This window comes from Molothrus ater, chromosome 2 (assembly GCF_012460135.2).
Source record: "Molothrus ater isolate BHLD 08-10-18 breed brown headed cowbird chromosome 2, BPBGC_Mater_1.1, whole genome shotgun sequence".
NCBI classification, from domain to species: Eukaryota; Metazoa; Chordata; class Aves; order Passeriformes; family Icteridae; genus Molothrus; species Molothrus ater.
Genome location: NC_050479.2, coordinates 74296852 through 74315939, shown reverse-complemented (window position 1 = coordinate 74315939; position 19088 = coordinate 74296852). Strand labels below are relative to the sequence as shown.

Below are 19088 nucleotides of genomic sequence, written 5' to 3'. Positions count from 1 at the left end.
GGAATTCTGGGGCAATGTATGCAAATTTGTAATGGACAAGCTCACACAAGCAAAATAAAAACTAGACTTCCTCTACACTTGAACAATTACACCATACTGAGTAAGAGCCTTTGCAGGAACAATCCACCACTCACAGAAGTAATAGACTTTTTCAAAGGAGTGTGGATATCAATCTAACTGCAAGAGTTACTTAATGTTCTCTTTTTATCTATTGATATTTTCTTTACACCTGTATTCCCATGACTATATGACATGGTATATGGTAACACAATGTGGCCACTGTGATATAATAAATACTCATCTATAAATATGATCAGATAAATAATATTTCTGTTAAGTACAACAATAAGTTTAAAACATATATTAAAGTACTTTTAATATACCTATTCTTAAATGTTAAAATTGAAACTGGAGAAGAGGCTCAGTCACTATCCTTAAATCTTGTGATGTCTGCTAAACAAACAATATAGTTTACAGTCTGAAATGAATAAAAATAGGGTCTATTTCCAGAGTGAGAGAGGAATTGTTTGTTGCTATTAATTAAGGAACATGACTTTTTACTTCAGGCCAATTAAATATGCAAAGTACACAGTTGTTCTCACCAATTGTACAAACTGCTATACAGCAATTAAGACTCAACTGAACAAAACAAGCAGACAAGTCTGGTTTTGAAAGATAAAATATTTGAATTAAATACATAAATAAATAAGATACCGATCTGAATAAGAATTTTGAACTCTCCAGAGATTATCCCTATTCCATAATCCAGCAGGAGGAAGTGGAAATCCTCTGCAACATCAGGTGCATTGCTTAATTTGAGGAGCAAATGAAGTAGTGAGGTGAAAAAATGAAGTAGTCAGGCCAAGCATCTAAGATAAGATCCAATCAGTTTTCAATGCTAATAGCTATAGGGAATAAAATATATTTTAATAGTCAGAGTATTTTAGGGTAGGGAACAAATAAAGTTTAAAAATATATTTTTAATTACTGAGCCAACAAAAAGCTGGATGCTGCATGATTTGAAAGCTTTCTGCACATGTTTACTGAGAGCTACATTCAAGTGGTACAAGCACAGTGTAATAAAGGCATAACAAAGGAACAGTCTTTAGCAAGGAACTAGCCTCTACAACCAAATTCTAGCTTTGTTAAATCAGATTCTGCATTAAGCATGCCACCTGTTTCCTTTCCCCTACAGTCTCCGGTGAATGGAAATGCTTTGAATATTGTCTTATTCCTCTACTGGAAAAGTCTGGCCTTATGTTATAGTATCAGTAAGTGTCCAAAAGATATCTAGCACTTCTCAGAGTGCTGGACTCAGCTATTTCTCCCATCTACCATCTCCTGCTCACTTCCCTTGCTCCTTCTCCTCCCATTCCAGTTACCCTTCTCTTAGGCTCTCAGCTTGCAGTCACACATAACCACCAGTTACCAGAAGGAAGGGTAAATCCCATGTAGGAAGAGCGTCTGCCTCCTTCAGTGGCTAGTCCTAAGGGCACTATATCTCATATTTAGGACTCATTTTATTCCCAACCTGGAGTCCCCAAATAACAAGTTTCAAAGCATCTAAGCTCCCCTTCAGGCTCTAACATTTGCTGTGAATAGTGGCATTGTAGCCTTCAATGTAATGCTTATAAAAATCAGTAGTTTAACCACTCTCTATGGCAAGACTAAGGTTTGCATCTCACAGGAAGATGAAATTAAAATGGTCAGAGGCCTATGACAGCAGTCCACTGTATGCATGTTGTATATACCCCATGTATATACATGTTGTATATAGCCCATCTTTGATCTGGGTTTCTTAAAGTAGAAAAAAGATAAGACTAAGAGAATTAGCAGCATGAGGAAGGAAAGCAAAAGCAAACTTCTAAAAACTAGGTTAAAAATTTAGTATTTCAATAAAGACTTCATAAATATATTAATGAGTCACTATTACACATTCAAAAGGTGCTAACACAGTAATGGGATTTTTAAAAGGTTTTACAAGATCAGAAAGTTGCATTGCCATAATTAGGCCCTTGTGTTTAACAGTGAAGAGAAGCATTAGAAAATCTGTGTTGCAGGTTGCAACACAGAGGTGAACTATTCTACAGAAGAGCATCTGTATCAGGTAGTGCTTGGTTTGTGTGTAAACACTGGACTAAACAAAAATCCAAAAATTCCAAACCATGGAAAAGGATTAGCTTTCTATTCTTTTTTTCCGCTAGTAAGTGAGTGACACTGGTTACTAACACAATAAGTAAAAAACTTCATTTGTTCTTACTGATGTAAAGTCAGTTGCCCCTTAAAATTCAGCAATTCTTTGACCTTATATTACAAAAAGGTTATTTTGGCTAAACTGTTTATTACTCAGAATAAGCAGTTTATTAATCTTCATTAATCTACTTTTTACAATGAATGTCTCTGACATTAACCCTGCATGCAGAAATCCTTCTGTTTCTGCTCAGTATTTATTTTCTTAGAGCATCCTTAAGACAGGGTGATCAGAATATCATCTCTTGAGTAGAATGGCCACACACACAAATCTAGAATTAAATTCATTAAGTCATACTGCCAGCCTGTGGAAGTAAAACTGCAACTAGTAACATATAACTTACTGCAGATTGTAATGTGTCTGTCCATTGATGCACCTAGAAATGGAGAAAACTAAAGCAATTAAGTCTAATTTTAGAATATATCCTGGATTTCAGGAAGCCACATAGCCTTGAAAATACAACCTTAAACAAAGCTCTAAATATTCAGTTTGATACTCTAAATTGTTAGCTACACTTTGAAATGGTTAGTCACTTAGCCACATCAATGAGCCACTGTAGGTATGAGATGTAAGAAAATTTGTAAAAACTATAATGACTAGATGGCTTGTTTTTACAGCGAGAACATCTGACACAAAACATATATACTACAACTATAAAAAAAGAGAAGTATTGAAGCATGTTGGTTCTTAAGTCCACAGATTTCTATTTCATCTTATCAACTGATTTAACACAGTGAAATGGTAAATACAGCAGTAAAAATATGCAGGAATTTAACATGATGTGGGAGACAAATACAGCCAGAAAAAATGGCACCATCAGTTACAAGTGCTGCGTGGCACTTGGATATGGTTTTTTCTCTGCTGTTAAAGCATATTTGGAACCTTTTGTATTCTCAGTTTGAATTCTAAGAAGTTTTTGCCATTCTGCCATTTTATACTTTTTAGGTGCTCTGAAATGATATTTTACATCATTTACTTACTAATACAATTTTCCCAACATGTTTTAATTGCAAAAGCCACATTCCTATGAATTACATTCAGGAAGATAAACCACTTTGACTTAATATGTATTTGTCTTAAATAATTGTGCAATACACTCTTACTGACATCAACAAGAATGTTCAGGAAATAAACTAATCACTAACAGCATACACTTATTATTTTTTAAAAGTATGCACTAATGACATGAAAGCTGTTCTGCAGCTCATACCCCTTTCATTATTCTGTGCTACATTTAGAGCTACTCAAGTCTGTAGGGGAAACAAACTTTTGCTGAAGAAAGAATGGCACAGCCATCTTGCAGACAAGATTCAAGTGTGATGGAACAGCAGGAATCAGGAATGATGATGAGCTGAAAACATCTGAGAGTAAACAGGCCATGAGCCATCTGTTGCTTTATCTCCCCACCATCTGAAGTTTCAAATAAAATCTCAGATTTTTACTGTGCATTTAGTGAGGATCATTAATCCCCAGCCTTCTAGTTTTTGCACAAGTGTCTCAGCTATACTTCTATGCCAAGCAATTTAAAATCATTTTTAAAGTATTCTTTATATATGGTAAGTCTATCCTACAGCTGTATTTAGATTCTGCATTGGTTAAGTCGGAATAAAAGTTATGAAAACATATTATAGGTAAATTTTGACAACCAAATATTTTCATTGCAGAAAAATATCTGTGTTTATAGTCTCAATTCCCAAACCTAAAATTTAACAACCTGGTACACCTGCAATTTTGAACATTAATTTTCAGGGTGATTTGGCTTTTGCTTTGTGTTTGTTTAGCATTGGCTTGGTTTCTTTTTAAATAAAAACCCCCACATATCAGAAGCGTTCCTTTCCTTCTTTCTTTCACTTCCTACTCTGAAGTACTAATCACTATCTAAATTTTGCATGTATACACAAATATACACAAACACACATGTCCACACATACCACCTGACTTTGAGATAACTGTCTCTTTCTACAAAGAATCACTGCCATTTTTAAGCTATTTGTGAATAGGTCAATCTTGAAAACATATGAAAAATAAACATACGTTCTTGTTTTCCCCATTATCATTACTGAAACCAAGGGAAAATTATTTCAGGTTTGCTCCACATCTGATTCCTCTCAGCTTCTCACTCCTAATGCCACGTAGTTTACTTGTCTCAGGATAGTAACTGTGCAGCAAATCATTTCTCTGGCTAAAGATCCAGCATGTTCCATCCTGTCTCCCCTAAGGCAGAACTATACACAATGGCATGCAACGGATGCAATTTTATAGGATCAGAGAATATTAAGGGTTTGGAAGGGACATTAAAGATCATCTAGTCCCAACCCCCTGCCATAGGCAGGACCTCCCACTAGCCCATGTTGCTCAAGGCCTTGTCCAACCTGGCCTTGGAACACTGCCAGGACTGGGGCATCCACAACCTCACTGGACAGCCTGTTCCAGTGCCTCACCATCCTCACAGTAAAAAAATTCTTTTTAATATCTAACACAAATTTTACCTCTTTCAATTTGCACCCATTACTTCTTGCCCTGTCACTACAGCTCCTAATGTAGAGTCCCTCTCTGGCTTCGCTGTAGGTCCCCTTCAGACAAGTAGGATTTGAGATTTAAGCCAAGCTGTTTTATTCAGTTTCTTTTCTAAAAACCAGTGTTAGTTCTTCAAAAAGAATTTTAAAAAATATTATTTATAGTGAGCTAGTTTCCCTAGAATTCTCCCTCACTCTGGAGTCTAATAAATCTCAGGAATCCAAATTAAACATCAGAACTTCAATACATCAAAATTTGTGTTCAGACAGGAGGTGTTGGAAACATAATCAACCTTATTATTTATACCCAAGAAGAATAATTAAATAAAAATAGCAGAAGTGCTTGAAGTACATGGAGTTCTTAATATTATGAAATATATTCAGTAAAAGATGAGTCCCACTTATGCCATAAAACTCACCAAATTAACTTTTCCTTGCACTATAAATCTTCTCCTCCTGATATGTACAAGCAATGGCCTGGAGTTACTCTCACAGATGCAACAGGTAGCCGAGAAAAGGTTTCCTCCTTTAAAGCAGCACCATGTCAGCCACTGTAAAGTGAAATGCTGTGCCTGCCAAAAGTCAAGTCTTACTCTACGGATGTCTTCTATGCCCAAGAGGCTTCACAGAAGCACTGAATACTCTTCAGTAGAAAAACACTCATACTAGACCAAAGGCTGAAGGACTTCCACAGAAAATTCAGTTATTCAAATGAAGATTTTCTGTGATTAAATAATTCATATTTTCCCTACATATTCTCAAATGCATAACAGAAAAGCCTATAGCTGTTTCTATTTTTCAGAACTCTCTTCTTTTAAATAATCAGTGGCACTATACTCTACCATGTTATTCTGCTTAAAGTACCACCTTCCAGCTTTCATTCAATTTTGTATTGATTTTTGTCTTTCAAATGCAATTCATCATTATTGATAACTGTATCTAGCATTTGCTCAGCAGAAACTACTTTCTGTTTCCTGCATACTAATTATGTTCTATGGAATACAGAAAAAAGCTTAGGGTTGAGAAGCTTTTCTTCTAAGCCATACTTCATTTGGGATTGAAAACACTTTAAAAAGATGCATACTCTTATACTATATTCATCCACCACCATGTTGTTGGACCAGATGCTCATGATAAGTACCTTGCAAAGGATATATTCTATATTCTGCCTCTTCCACATTTAAATTTGTACATTCCAATTTTTGTAGTAGCAAAACCCGCTGCAAATAATGTGCCTCATAGGAGTTCCACTGTTCCAGATACAGTTTGTTAAATAAAAATACTGAATAAAAGTATAAATTACAGCAGTTGTGACTGGTACTGACAATGGCAGAGGTGACATCCTCATAATCAATGTAATAAAATCTAGGGTTGTGTAGCACTTTCAGAATAGAAATACAAACTGTATTTAAGTGGTAAACTATGAACACATGGAAGTTGTTTTGTAAATGCTGAAGTATCCACAATTTTCTGCTGTCTCCTTACATTTAATAGGTATCATTTTCATCATCTATCCCAACTCAGAAACCCTATGGTACAGCAGCCTTCTCTTTACAGAGTTTCACCAGGACTCAAAGTGCAGCTTTGCTTTCTCAAAATGCCCATGACAAATTAGACAATAAGCATCTGAAAATAAGCATAATTTCATTCTATCCCAAATGAAATCAAAAGTTTTTTGATTTCCATAGATCCTGAAGGTTGACTCCTGCTCAAACTTAAAGATAAAATAAGCACAATCTAAATGTGGCTCAAACATTTAACTACAATACCCATTAAGACTCCAAATTCCATTAACAGGTAATTTACCTGTATTCATACTAAAATTCATAGGGTTACATATTTAAGGCAGCCTGCAGTGAACAACAGAGGGGTTCTACCCAAGCTGAGACTTAGTGAAGTATATCAGCTGAGAAACACAATGGTTTTAAACTCCAAACAAGTTTTTGAAAACTGTACTTCACAACCACATTTTTGAGATTGCCTGGGGTAGAATTCTTGTCTAAGTCAAAAAAATTACAAAACTAGTCACTAAGTCTCACTGTAAAAGCTATATTTGCCTCTACTCCCAGTTATAAACAAAATAAAATGATATAAAATTAAAATAGGATTTAAGCTAACACTTTATAGTCCCTTCAGTCTGTAGTTTCTTGATCACTTTATGGCAGAATAAACCAGCACCACATCAATTCAAAAGAATTGATCCTGTCCTCTGTACAAACCCCAGCCATTCATACACCCCCTTATACTAGTGTAAGTCTTCACTCAGTCACACAGGGAACGGAATTGGGAAATTGATCCGTGTCCAATTAATTAAGAAAAAAACCTTCCTAGGGAGATGCATTCAAAATTGGCTTCACTGCTTCCTGATTTATCTCCCCAGCTCTCCCAACAGAAACTGAAATAAGGCAAAGACACACTTCAGGACCACCCAGCACGACACTGGCCATGCTGCTCTGCAGAAGCAGAGACAGACCTGCCTGAAACAAAATGTTTCATGTTTGTTACTGGTAATGGAGGCACAGCTATCAAGCTTTGGGATCAATGGGATATCTGGAAAACCATTTCTGTGGCAACTGCTTCAGGTACCTCAGTTGGAGTACATCTGTGTGAAGTGGCTGAGGCTGGCACTTGGGTGATCTATGCCACAGGAAGGCTGAGTCATGGAGAGCCAAACACCCCTTCACAAAGCAGCTTCCCTTGTGATATGGGATGGTTTCTGAACATCTGGGCTGCTGACACACAATGTTACTTAGCTGGCCCTTGGTACACAGGAGCACCAAACATATCCTGCTTGTGTCCCACTAGTCAAAAGCAATTCAAAGCTGTAAAATCAGTAAAAATAGCCTGCCATCACAAAGGACAGAGCAACTGTAAGCTCTGATGGACTTCTGACACTCCAACACCACCTAATACAGACTAAAAGGAGCCGGGAAAGAGGCACAGGCAAAGGATACTCATAAATATTTACATCTGGTATTTTTGCAATGACTGTTAGTAGTAAAAACATTCTAATTAAAAATTAAGATAAAAATCAGAATATGGTTGAAGACCAGACCTGACCAAAATTGTTATCCATAACTCAGTACCTAAGGAATAGGTGTCCACCAGCATTTGTGAGGCTCACCCACAACATGATCTGTACTTCCCAATTTTAAAATCTGAATGGATTTTTTCCTGTGTAATTACACAACTCCAGTCTGCTTTATTTAGTGTTTTTTTTATATATATGAAAAACATGCCAAAGAACTGCACTGCAAAGAAGCAGAATCTACCTACACAGAGCTTTTGTAATTTTGAATTGTTGTGAATTCAGGTGTGAGACTTAAATACTATCATCACAAGGTAGTCAGGCAGAGACCACACATTGTAATTCAGTTTAATTTGTCTTCTAAAGACTGGACAAATACTAGTTGGTGTATGAGGTCTCACATGAAGCTTTTTAGGACAAAAGAATTTAGTGGCTTTTAAAACTCAACTCACTAGCACCTGAGTTTTTACTGTGAAACTGGGTAAAATTGAACAAGAACTGAGTTTTTGTCTGAAAGTTTCCTCTCCAACATGAGGAAAGATAACTCATAACTTAAGGTATTAGCCCTGTTTCCTTATATCAGTGTTGGTACAGAAGAAGCTTTCTTACATTTCTTAAACACCACCCCTCAGAAGGAATAACATTTGAAGTGCCAGCTTCTTCAGAGATAGTAGTCATGTAACAGCCAGCACATATCAGTTTCATTTTTAATGGAAGATATATATCCTTGCTGAGGAAATATTATGAGTTAAAAAAAAAAAACATTGAATTTGCTAAAGTACCATGGACAAAGTTTTGTTTACCAACAAAAAGTACCATTCAATTTGGTCAGTCACTCACCTCAGTCACACTTCCTAATGTTCCTGAGTACATCTGATGTTCTCTAATTCAGCTGCTACCTGTATCATACATATAACATCAGTGCAAAGAAAAGAAAATATTTTCCCACTTACCTCTCTGCCAGCCTTTGCTGGAATCTGTCCCTGAGTCTCTCTCAACTTGCGAGCACTGTCAAGTTTTGCTTGAAGTTCTGAAGCTAAATCCTTCAACAAAAGTGATAGTACTCCATTAGTTTAACTATCTAAATTTTTTTATCAAAATGAACTGTTCATTTCATTTTTTTGTATTTTGATATAACATTTTAAACTCTAATAACACAAAATAGTAAAGAAAATGTCAATATCATTCACACAACTCTTTATAGGATATAACATGAAAAAAATTATCAGAATAGAGGCATCTGAAGTATAGGAACAAGCATTGCCATAAAAAGACCAGAAAATGTATTCTTAAGCATTATTAAGTTCTACGAATAAATGCTTTGCATAATTAAGCATAGGTATTACTTTATGTATAGGAAGCTGAATAAGGAAGCTTGAACACATCATATGCTTTTTCTTTTCTTGTACACACACATACATACACAGCTTTACACACATACATCAGCTCTATGGGTCTAGGGAAATAGCTCTCAGAAATCTTTGCTATGAAGTTTCACAGCTCTCTACACTCCATGTCCAACTTCTGCACTTCAGACCTTATTTTGAGAATTAAAATGTACAAGAGGTAGAAAATAAGAACAGTTTACAGTCTTGTGCAAATTGGTTTTGATGCTCCTGTGCTCCCTTAACCATCTGACTATTAACTAAATAGAAGTATTTCAGAATATCTTGGATTGCTAGGAATTGGCAGCCTATCAACCTGCAAAGAATAGAACTATTTATACTCTAACCCCTCTGTCAGTTTCACTGACTGGACTCCAACAATCATGCCCATACTCGCCACCCAAAATTAAGTCATTTGATCAACACCAGGCAGAAAACCAGTAACAAAAATAGATTCAGAATTCATTTGGCCCACATGGCCAACCTCGAGCTCCAGCCACCAGAACATGCTGTTACATAACCATCTAGTCTGGTGTGTGGGGATGAACTTGCTTAAACAAGCTGCATTTTCAAACTGATAAGAGAAAGACCATGAAAAATATTTAAAATGCCACAAGGCTATTATATATGATATATATTATATTAGCTATTTTATTATTTAAAATGTTGTTGTTTGGTTTAAAAAAAAATTAGGTTGATCCAGAGTGCATATATAGAAAAATGTATCGATAAAAATAATAATAAATTGTAGTACTGGTTTCTGTCACATGATTTGGGTCAAAATAAAACAAAATGATCCAATATTAAATGAATTACACTGTCCCCATAGAATACGTGTATATTTTTCATCAAATCACTTGCATTCAGTTCCCATCAGGTTGAAAAGAAAAAGACAGATTTGTGCCCGAAGTTTTGTTTAGGCAATGCTACTGAAGCTGAACAGTATCAGAAAAAAGTTTACAAATTTTTGCTGCTTTCCATCAGTCTTTGGAAAACCTTCCCCTTCACAGTACTTTAGCAATTAGTGTATACATGGCTTATAGACAGCTTATAGATAGTGTATAGATAGTGTATGGTAGACACCAGTCCCTCACAAACCTATCATAATTACTTTCATAAACATATTTTTCCTCACTAGTGTATGTTTTTTAGTATTAACTAAGAAATCTAGATATTAACATATGAACACATCTATTTAAATTATTAACACTGTACCTTAGTAGGAAATACATTACTTCAAGTAACTTTTAATTCACCTTTGAGGATAATAACATTTAAAATGGACACAATTTCTAGATAAGGTATAGCTGTTCAAATGTTTAAAGCTACATACCCACATCTATGTCTAAAGCCTGTGAGAAAAGAATTCATAACATAAAATTGGTTGGAAAAGAAAATATTTGTAAAATGGACACTTTCTCCTAACAAAATTTGAATTATCTGATAGGGGCTTTAACAAAGATTAACACCATGTCCTAATCCAGCAATAATGACAAAACATACTAAAACTTTCCACAAATCAAAGAATTGATAGCTCTTGAGAAATATTAAATTACCACTTGGAGACTTAAAATGTTTATATATTACTATAAATAAATATTTATTTATTATTTCTTAAAGATGCAGATTTTGGTGCAAATATTATGTCACAAGAGGCAAACTAAACAGGTGCAGTAAAAATTAATCTTAAAAAATAAATACAAAAGCCCACAGTGATAGCATTTGCTTCTAAAAAATATGAAAATAGTTCCTTAAGAGCAGCTATTCAGAGCCAAGCACTTGAAAAACACAGCTTAAAAACTAACAGACTCTGACCTTGTTATAACTGAAGCTTCCAGACAGTACTACTGAAAGGAATTAACTCATTATAGCCATGTTTAATGTAATAAATAAAATACATAAACCTCCAAATTTTGTGTTGCTGAAGAGGGAAAATCTTGTTCCTTCAGGTAGCTCGCTGAAATAAAATGTTTACACGTTAAATATAGAGCTGTTTCTCCCAGCTCCACAGACCAGCCTCAATCAGAGCAGGACCACAAAGCATTCCACAGCTGTTCTCAGTGCAGAGCTGGCTGCAATGGCAGCCAGTTTTACAATTTCCATATGACAATTAATAAGCCCGCTTATACAGCAGAGCTATGGACCACAAGCACCTACGTGTGGCAAAGCTGATGAAATAAGCAAAGCTTCAGACACTGTTTACCTTGTAACAAAGACAGGGAGCTTTGTAGTTTTCACCTGCTCCTTTTTTTATAAAAAGAGAATAAATACTATAAAAAGGGCAGAGAACAACTGGTTTAGATATGCTGCTTATCCTAAAAAGCCTGGGGTCCTGAATCCTCTATACTGCTTTTAAAGCAGAAATTACTGTAAAAGCAGTACCTTCAAATCCTACCAAATTTTGCAAGTCTTTATTTGCTTGAATCAATACCCTTTTAAAAAACACACCCAAACAATTAAATTGCTGTGAGCTTTGAAGAAAAACTGCAGTAAATCATGACAGTTTTTCAGAGCCATTACCATGTCTCCCATGAGCTCTGCTTTCACAATCCTCGCTCCCAGTCTGTTCATCTCCTCTTCACTAAGGACCCGAGGCGGCTCATCCTTTGATGATCTGTAAAACAGCAGCTGCACTAAAGCCACAGAAAAACAGTGCAGTGTTCACCTGTGTAATTCAGTATGATAAGCCTACTGTACTTGTACATATGTGTCTACCAGCAAAATAATTGAAAACGATGTATTATAAAAATGTATTTACAGACTGAATTTGCCAAGGACTCTGAAACCAAAGACCTTGAATCAAATTTTTATGAGGTTTGTTTCCTCTAACTTTTGAGAACAACTCAAATGAAAAGCACTATCTGTGAACATTCTCCCAGCATGAAAAAACAGTCAAGAGTCAGGAGCAGGTATAAGAAGGAAGAAAAAACAAGGGAAAGAGAGAGAAGAAAGTTTTATTTTCAACTACTCTAATTCTTCTTTCCAGCTTTGGCCATGCTTTTACTTCTCAGCTTCTGCAAAATCACCCATTTCTGAGTTATTATGCTTGTCAAATGGCCTTCCACCTCTTGAAGATTATTTATTTTCCCATATTTATCTGCTCACAGTACAATCTTTGCATCTGAATATTTTATGGTTGATACAGAAGAGTTGCCATAGAAAATTAACAGGTACCTTTTAAAAATATGAAGTCCCTCTAGAGAAGCCACAGCTGGTAATAAAGAGTATTGTACCATAATGTTGGTATTAAAAACTTAGCATACGACTTTTTATTTTTATACGACTTGTTATTTTTATCATATTTATTAAGTACAGATTCCAAAAAAATACTGCAAAGAAGCATCAAGGAAGTTTGGCTCTTGTTCTCTGACGCTAGGAAAGACTAAAACCAATTAACTCTAAAAGTAAAATACCTAACACAAAAGATACATGAGAGTACAGTTATGATAGTGGTTCCTGCTGTTAGAGACAGAATTTTCTCACTAATTGATATGGCTAAACCCTGTAGGAGTTGAAGAAGGGGAAATCTTTGAAGATGGTATCCTCTTTAGGCACCAGATCTCTCCAGTCCTGAGAAAATTACTAGAGTTGCTTTTCTTCATTTTCAAGATGCCCAATCCAAACCCCCAAAATTCAGCAGAATTTACTTTAATTTCACCAGAAACAAAACATGCAAAGATTAAGTTCCCACTGTTCCTTAAGCTGTATCCTTCAAAGCAAGGCAGACTACGTCAGAAAAGGGAACAAAAGGTGTTTATTAATTCATATATGCTTTTTTTTGATGGTGCTAGTGCTCGAATCACTGTCTGAACTTTCTGAGACTTGAGACATTGCTTTGATTTGCTTTTTATCTTGTCTCAAATTAAACTCTGAAGCAGTCACATTATTAAGTGTGACTTCCAGCAAACACTAGCTGATGGACTTTTCCTCTGGGGAGATCCCTTGGACATCCAATCAGCACTTTTAATTAACCTGTGTCATAACTGTCCAAAACACTTTGATTTATAGGCTGAAGAGACTTCCTCTGTGCTTTAGAAAAGATAAAATTTAAAAGCCATACTTTCAGCATGAAAGATGAGGAACTGAACCAGCAACACCTATTAATTTAAGCCTTCACCTCAAAGATTTACTTTTTGTGACTGACAACACTATCAAAAGAGTGCATGTATTACAAGTCTTGAAACTTTAAGAAGAAAAAGAAAGCAGCAGCTTATAAATTACTCTCAACAGGTATCTGCTGCACAAATCCAAACCTGAAACGTTCCAAAAGCCAGAATTTTCTATGAAATACAATACCAAAAAAAATACTTCTGACTGCTGGAAACAGGAGGACAGGTTATTTAGTATTTCAAAACACACAGAGTCTCAGGAGTTAAAAAGTCATCTCAGAAGAACTTGGAAATAAGTTATGTCAATAAGCAGAGGCTATATGGTTTTGCAGGCCTAAGTAATCCCCAGTTTACTAATGAGTCAGCCTAGTAATTGCATTGGCTAAGAAATATAATTAAAATATCAAAGAAGATGGACAATTGGGTTTAACAGCACCAGAACGGAAAACACATGCAAAAGAAAATATCAGCTGAACAGTTTCTACATCTAGTTCTCTTCTGTGAGGAAAAGAACTATCTTTTTTATAATAATAATTGAATTCTTTGAACTTGAGCAAGTAAACCACTTCCGCACACAATCTCATTTCCCAAAATTTGCAGCTTTGTCCAATTACAATTACCATTGCACTTAGTAAATGTTGCAGTTAAAAAAAGGTACTGTTATTTACCTGCAACTAAAAAAAGTGAATCACCATTCTTTCACAGAAAAAAAAAAAAAAAAAGGACTGAAAAGAGTAGCTGCTTCTTCGAAGAAAACAATACTGAGGCAATGTTCTTCTAGGTCTGGCTGGATGGGATGGAATTTATTTTTTCCACAGCAGTGTGGTGGTGAATTTTCCTCCACATTGTGCCTAGCCCTCTCCTTCTCAGGCCATTCTGCAATCCCAGGAATTTCCATTATGCTTTGGCCTTTGAGGAGCAATGAAGTATCCCTTGACTGTAGCAGGAACTCTTGCCAGGCTAAGGCAGGAGCACACTGTCTGCACCCAGAACTCCTGGTGCCTGCCACAGTGGGGAACAAAGGCAGAAAAACTCAGTCAGCCCCTGGCAGCCTCTGATCATTACTCACCTGAACCACAGCCTGAGTAGAACTGTACCATTGCTACTGGAACTTTCAAAATTCCAGTGACTGTGCCAGACTGCGGCCAGGATTTAAATCTACTGATGACTGCAGCCCAGCACACTGTGACTCCCCCAACAACAGAGCTGTGTGAGGGCCCCTGAGCTCTCCTAGCCCACAGTGCCAGCAGTGCACTGAGTGGGACCCCTCTCAGAACTCACGAACTCCCCCACATGCAAAGATTAGAGCACTGTCATAGAAACCTGAAACCCTCCACTCCTTGAGGCTCAACTCCTGCTTGTTGATGAACCCCAATACACTTCAAGTATTTCACTGAACTCAAGAGGAACTCCTAAAAGGCATTTTTTATATATTCACATATATATATATATTTATACATTTATACACTTCTATCCCTATAGATCTCTTTTCATCCACGTGCATGCACGTGTGAATTATTGGAACAATCTGAAAGAAAAGATTCATAGTAACAACCACACTAGTCAGATCACTGGAAGAACCAGCAAGCTGCTAATACTCATGGCCTGGAGAACAGGAGGCCTTCTGAGCAGAGCAAAAGGTTAGTTCTCTACAACTTCTGAGTCTGACCATCTCTCCTTACTACTCTCCATTGTCTTTCACAAAAGTAAGTAATGGAAAACTAAATTCCTGCTGCCTATCAAGTTTGTGTTTCCTTTCCCAGTCCTATTAATGCTTCCCCTTCACCACAAAAAACACACTTTCTATTAAACAGCTTCTACTATTTTTCATATGCTACTACTTTAGCATATGAGCTCATCTCACGAGTGGCAAACCTATCCCTACTGTATTAATTATTTCAGTTTTTAGTCAGCATTTTCTACCATTTCAAGGTTGTATTTTATAAAGTCAATGACCGTTAGGATACTTTGGAGGTTTTTCTGCCTAAGAGGCCAATTTTACCACAGTGTGAATAACATTAGAAAGAAGCAGAAAATAGCCTATCATTAGCAATTCTCAAATGCACTGAGGAGACAGATCAGGTAGGGGATGTTCACTACTTCTGCTGAAGTTACTTCTTCCAGCTGCCCTTAGCTGGAGGCTAAGACCCCTCCTCGAAACTAAAGAGATCTGATATAATCAGTGCTTATCATGTCAAAAAGGAGACAGAGCTTTCGTTATATTTTGCCATGAAAAATACAGCAAATAAAAACCAAGTAAGGATGTTCATAAAATACCTAGAGGATGATGTTTTACTGTCAGATAAAATCTGTTTCTTCTCAGGGGTATCACTTGCGTGCTCCTGTCGTAACTTCTCTTTTTCATCACTTGGAGCTCTTTTCCAACTTTTGCCATCAATTTGTTCTCTAGTACCTGATGATTTTTGATCAGATTTTAATTTCTCATTGCTATCTTCTGTGTGTGTTTTGGTCCACAGTGCAGTATCCTCACCAGGTTTCTGGAAACGGCTGCTCAAAGAGCTATGAGCTGAGTCCTCCTTGGAAGAGAACTGCTTTAACTTGGAGTCTCTGGATGCATTATAAGATGTTAAATCATCTTCAGAGGGCTTCAAAAATTTGTGTTTCAAGTTGCTTAGAGATGAACTCCTCTCCTGATTTCGTTTGTCACTGGAGTATTTGTCTGCTTTGGAGCTGTAGCCCCTTGGTACTGAGTCCATTCTACTGTGTCCACATTCCTGGTCTGCTCTTGACACATCTCTTCTGTAACCCCTGTCTTCCTGTGCCCACCCCTTGCCATACTTCTCCCTGGAATAGCCCCCAGACGTATGCCTGTCTCTATCATCTTCATCTCGTGTCATCTTTTCAATATGCTGTTCTTTCTTTTCTTTCTTCTCTTTCTCACTTTCTGAATAGTCAGTCTTCTTCCATCTTCCACTTCTATGATAATTTTCCTTTTTGGATGCAGCTTTTTCAGCTTCTTCTAATCGTGATTGAAATACCTCCACTGACTAAAAGAAAAAACAAAAAAGTCATACCACTTTTAAGGCAAGGGGATATTGTGTAAGTATTTCAAATTTGCTATAAGATCCCATATATTAAAAACATTTAACAAGAAAAATATATAAAAGGCTTGGTAGCTCTAACTCCTTTATCAACTGAGAGAAGCTTCAGGGGCTGGTTTTTCTTGCTTCTTTTCACATGTTTTACTTTATACATTAAGTACTTGTGCCTTCATATGAAAGTAATCTTTTCCAAGCATCTATTAATATGAAGAAAATTTAACTGAAGATCCTTACCCCATATCTCTCTGCTACAATTTCGTCAAAATTTCGCTTCTCTCTCTCAGCCTGCTCCTTCATCCTTTGGTATGATTTTCGCAGCCAACTTAATCCAGCATCTTCTACCACTGTAACTAAAGTAGAAAACAACAAGAGGTTGTAGTTTAACATCTCAATAATTATTCCTATTTGACCTTATTTTGTATGTGACATTACAGCTTCACCTAAACTTATTGTAAAAATTGAAGGAGTTCAAAAGAAAAACAGAATTCATATACAAATACAATTACATATTTTCATAAGTTAATGCTGGTTATACCTCAGCAATACCACTCATTTAGTTTAAGTTTCTCTAGTTTATCACAAGCAGTTTCCAATACAGGAGTGACATATGAGAAGCTGTAGAGTTTCTTTATGACATTAAAGAACCTTCCTGTCACTCCCACATCCTGTATCCATTCTTGGGCATACTCCTTACAAACAAGTGAATTCCTTTTCTCAGAAACTGAATGAGTAACCCACTGCTTCCCATGTGAGAAGGCTAGCAGTGGTCCTGACATTCTAAACACACACTCACTGATGCCTGCCAACTCCTACAGATCTCTGATCTCTGTGACTCCTAAAAGTGGGCATGAAGCTAATGGTTTCTGGGACAAACCTGGAAATTTTTGTCCCAGAAACTATTAGCTTCATGCTAATGGTTCACAGGGAAAGGCTCTCAAAAAGCAGACCCCACTCTTCTCTGTTGATAGAATACAAGGATCATTCTCACCACATAATAAATGTTTCATGACATTATGTAAAAGGTTTTTGTTACTGTGTTTGCTGAAAATGAGCAGGATAGTCCTGGGGTAAGAAAAAAAGTGAAAAGACTACAGAAATGCTATTTTTCACCAACTGCACCTGTAATGTACTTCATTTTGATGTGACTCAGACTTCTGTGGGTGAATTCTTTAAAACTGTAATTTGTGCAATGGTATGAAAGGAACCAAATGAGTTGACAACAATTTATCTTGTCTTGGTTAAATCATACTTTTCTTTAATTAGTTCAAAATGGAGAATTTGGTAAGGATATTGAAGGTCAAACCACTCAAGATAAAAACCCAGTGATTCTGCAAAACACATATACTATGATACTAACCAATATTCACTATGGAATTTTCATCCAAATTTTACTCTATTACCTATATTATTAATAATATATATATTATTAATAATCCTGTTACAACAGGAGTAACAACATTAGGAGTCATTTGTTAGCAACACAGAGTCCAGAAACTGGAGACAGAAATTTAAGATTATTACTAAAAGTTGCTCTTTACCTTTCTTAACTGAAGCCTCTTCATCTTTCTCTGGTGGCAAACCTGTACCACCATCTTTCCAATAGGGATTGAGTTCTCTCTCAGACAACACGGCCTAAAACAGAAATAATTTAAATGTTTGCATAGCATATGGTTTGTATTTTATAGAAGATCTATACATTTTGAGAGACTTGTATGTGAAGTCACACAATTCACCACCATCACCACTTTCATGGTCTAAGCATCTGTTGTACACATTGTTTTGTGTACCAAAGAAAAAGCAGACACTCAGGCACAGAAAACAGAGCAGTATAAACCTATGTGGACAGCAAGTAGTTGGGTGGGAGAGTCTATAAAAATAATTCTTTTCTAAGACTAAGAATACATATGAATTGTCATTAACCATATAATACATGCTGACATTCTGGTGATTTAAGATGTCCACATTAAATGGTCCTCCTGAAATAGTGTTCAGGAAAAAAATTGCAGAGAAAAAAAATTTTAAAATATTCATCCCTTGTCCACAGACAATAACCAAGGCACTGCATACTACACAAAAACAGTGATCCAGGTCAGTCTGGTTCCCAAGTACAACACAACTAACTGGAAAACCTAATGGCAAGAAAGAGCCTGCTGTGAGATGTGAGGACAAAGAAATATTAGCTAGTGATGCGTCACTATGTTTTCAGATCAGACTACATAGCATTTAACAAGGTAAATGAACAAATGAAGGAGCCATCAACTGTATGTAAAAAGAGTTAATTCAATGACAGCAGCCCTTTCTCCAGCCAGACCCTGAATCACCCACGTGTTCACCAACAACTGAGACATGAAAGGCACAACAACTGCTCCGAGTTCTTTCTTTAGGAGAAAACAAGCCTCTGTACCCTACACTTAAATACAGTAACTTAAATAAGCTTTTACAACACTAAACAATGGTGCCCCTTTCACACACCATGGAGAAGGCCAGACCAATAGCCTGTCATTGTTACTAACAGAACTTAGTACTAACAAAAGTAGCATTCTCCTTACCTAGAAGTTAAAAGGCTTTTCTCCACAAGCCTGATATATGAAGCCTTCCATCCAAACAGACCAATTTAATTAAGATCATTATCACATCAGGCATTAGTTTTAATAACAATAAAGACTTACATATTTGAACCAATTCATTACTTTATTCATCACACAAAATTTAGTAAAAGGCAGAAAAAGATTAAGAT

The 19088-nt window shown here is 36.2% G+C and overlaps 1 protein-coding gene across 1 annotated transcript in view; it reads right to left on the bottom strand.

The window, feature by feature from the left end:
• CWF19L2 (CWF19 like cell cycle control factor 2) overlaps positions 1 to 19088 on the bottom strand; it is a 59844-nt gene that overhangs the window by 25068 nt on the left and 15688 nt on the right. Inside the window, exons 6-10 of the mRNA XM_036392107.1 lie at positions 17890 to 17983; positions 16586 to 16701; positions 15567 to 16297; positions 11701 to 11794; positions 8749 to 8838 (exon numbers count right to left, since the gene is read on the bottom strand). Of these exons, the coding sequence (XP_036248000.1) occupies positions 8749 to 8838; positions 11701 to 11794; positions 15567 to 16297; positions 16586 to 16701; positions 17890 to 17983 (1125 nt within the window). The remainder of the gene's footprint in view (positions 1 to 8748; positions 8839 to 11700; positions 11795 to 15566; positions 16298 to 16585; positions 16702 to 17889; positions 17984 to 19088) is intronic.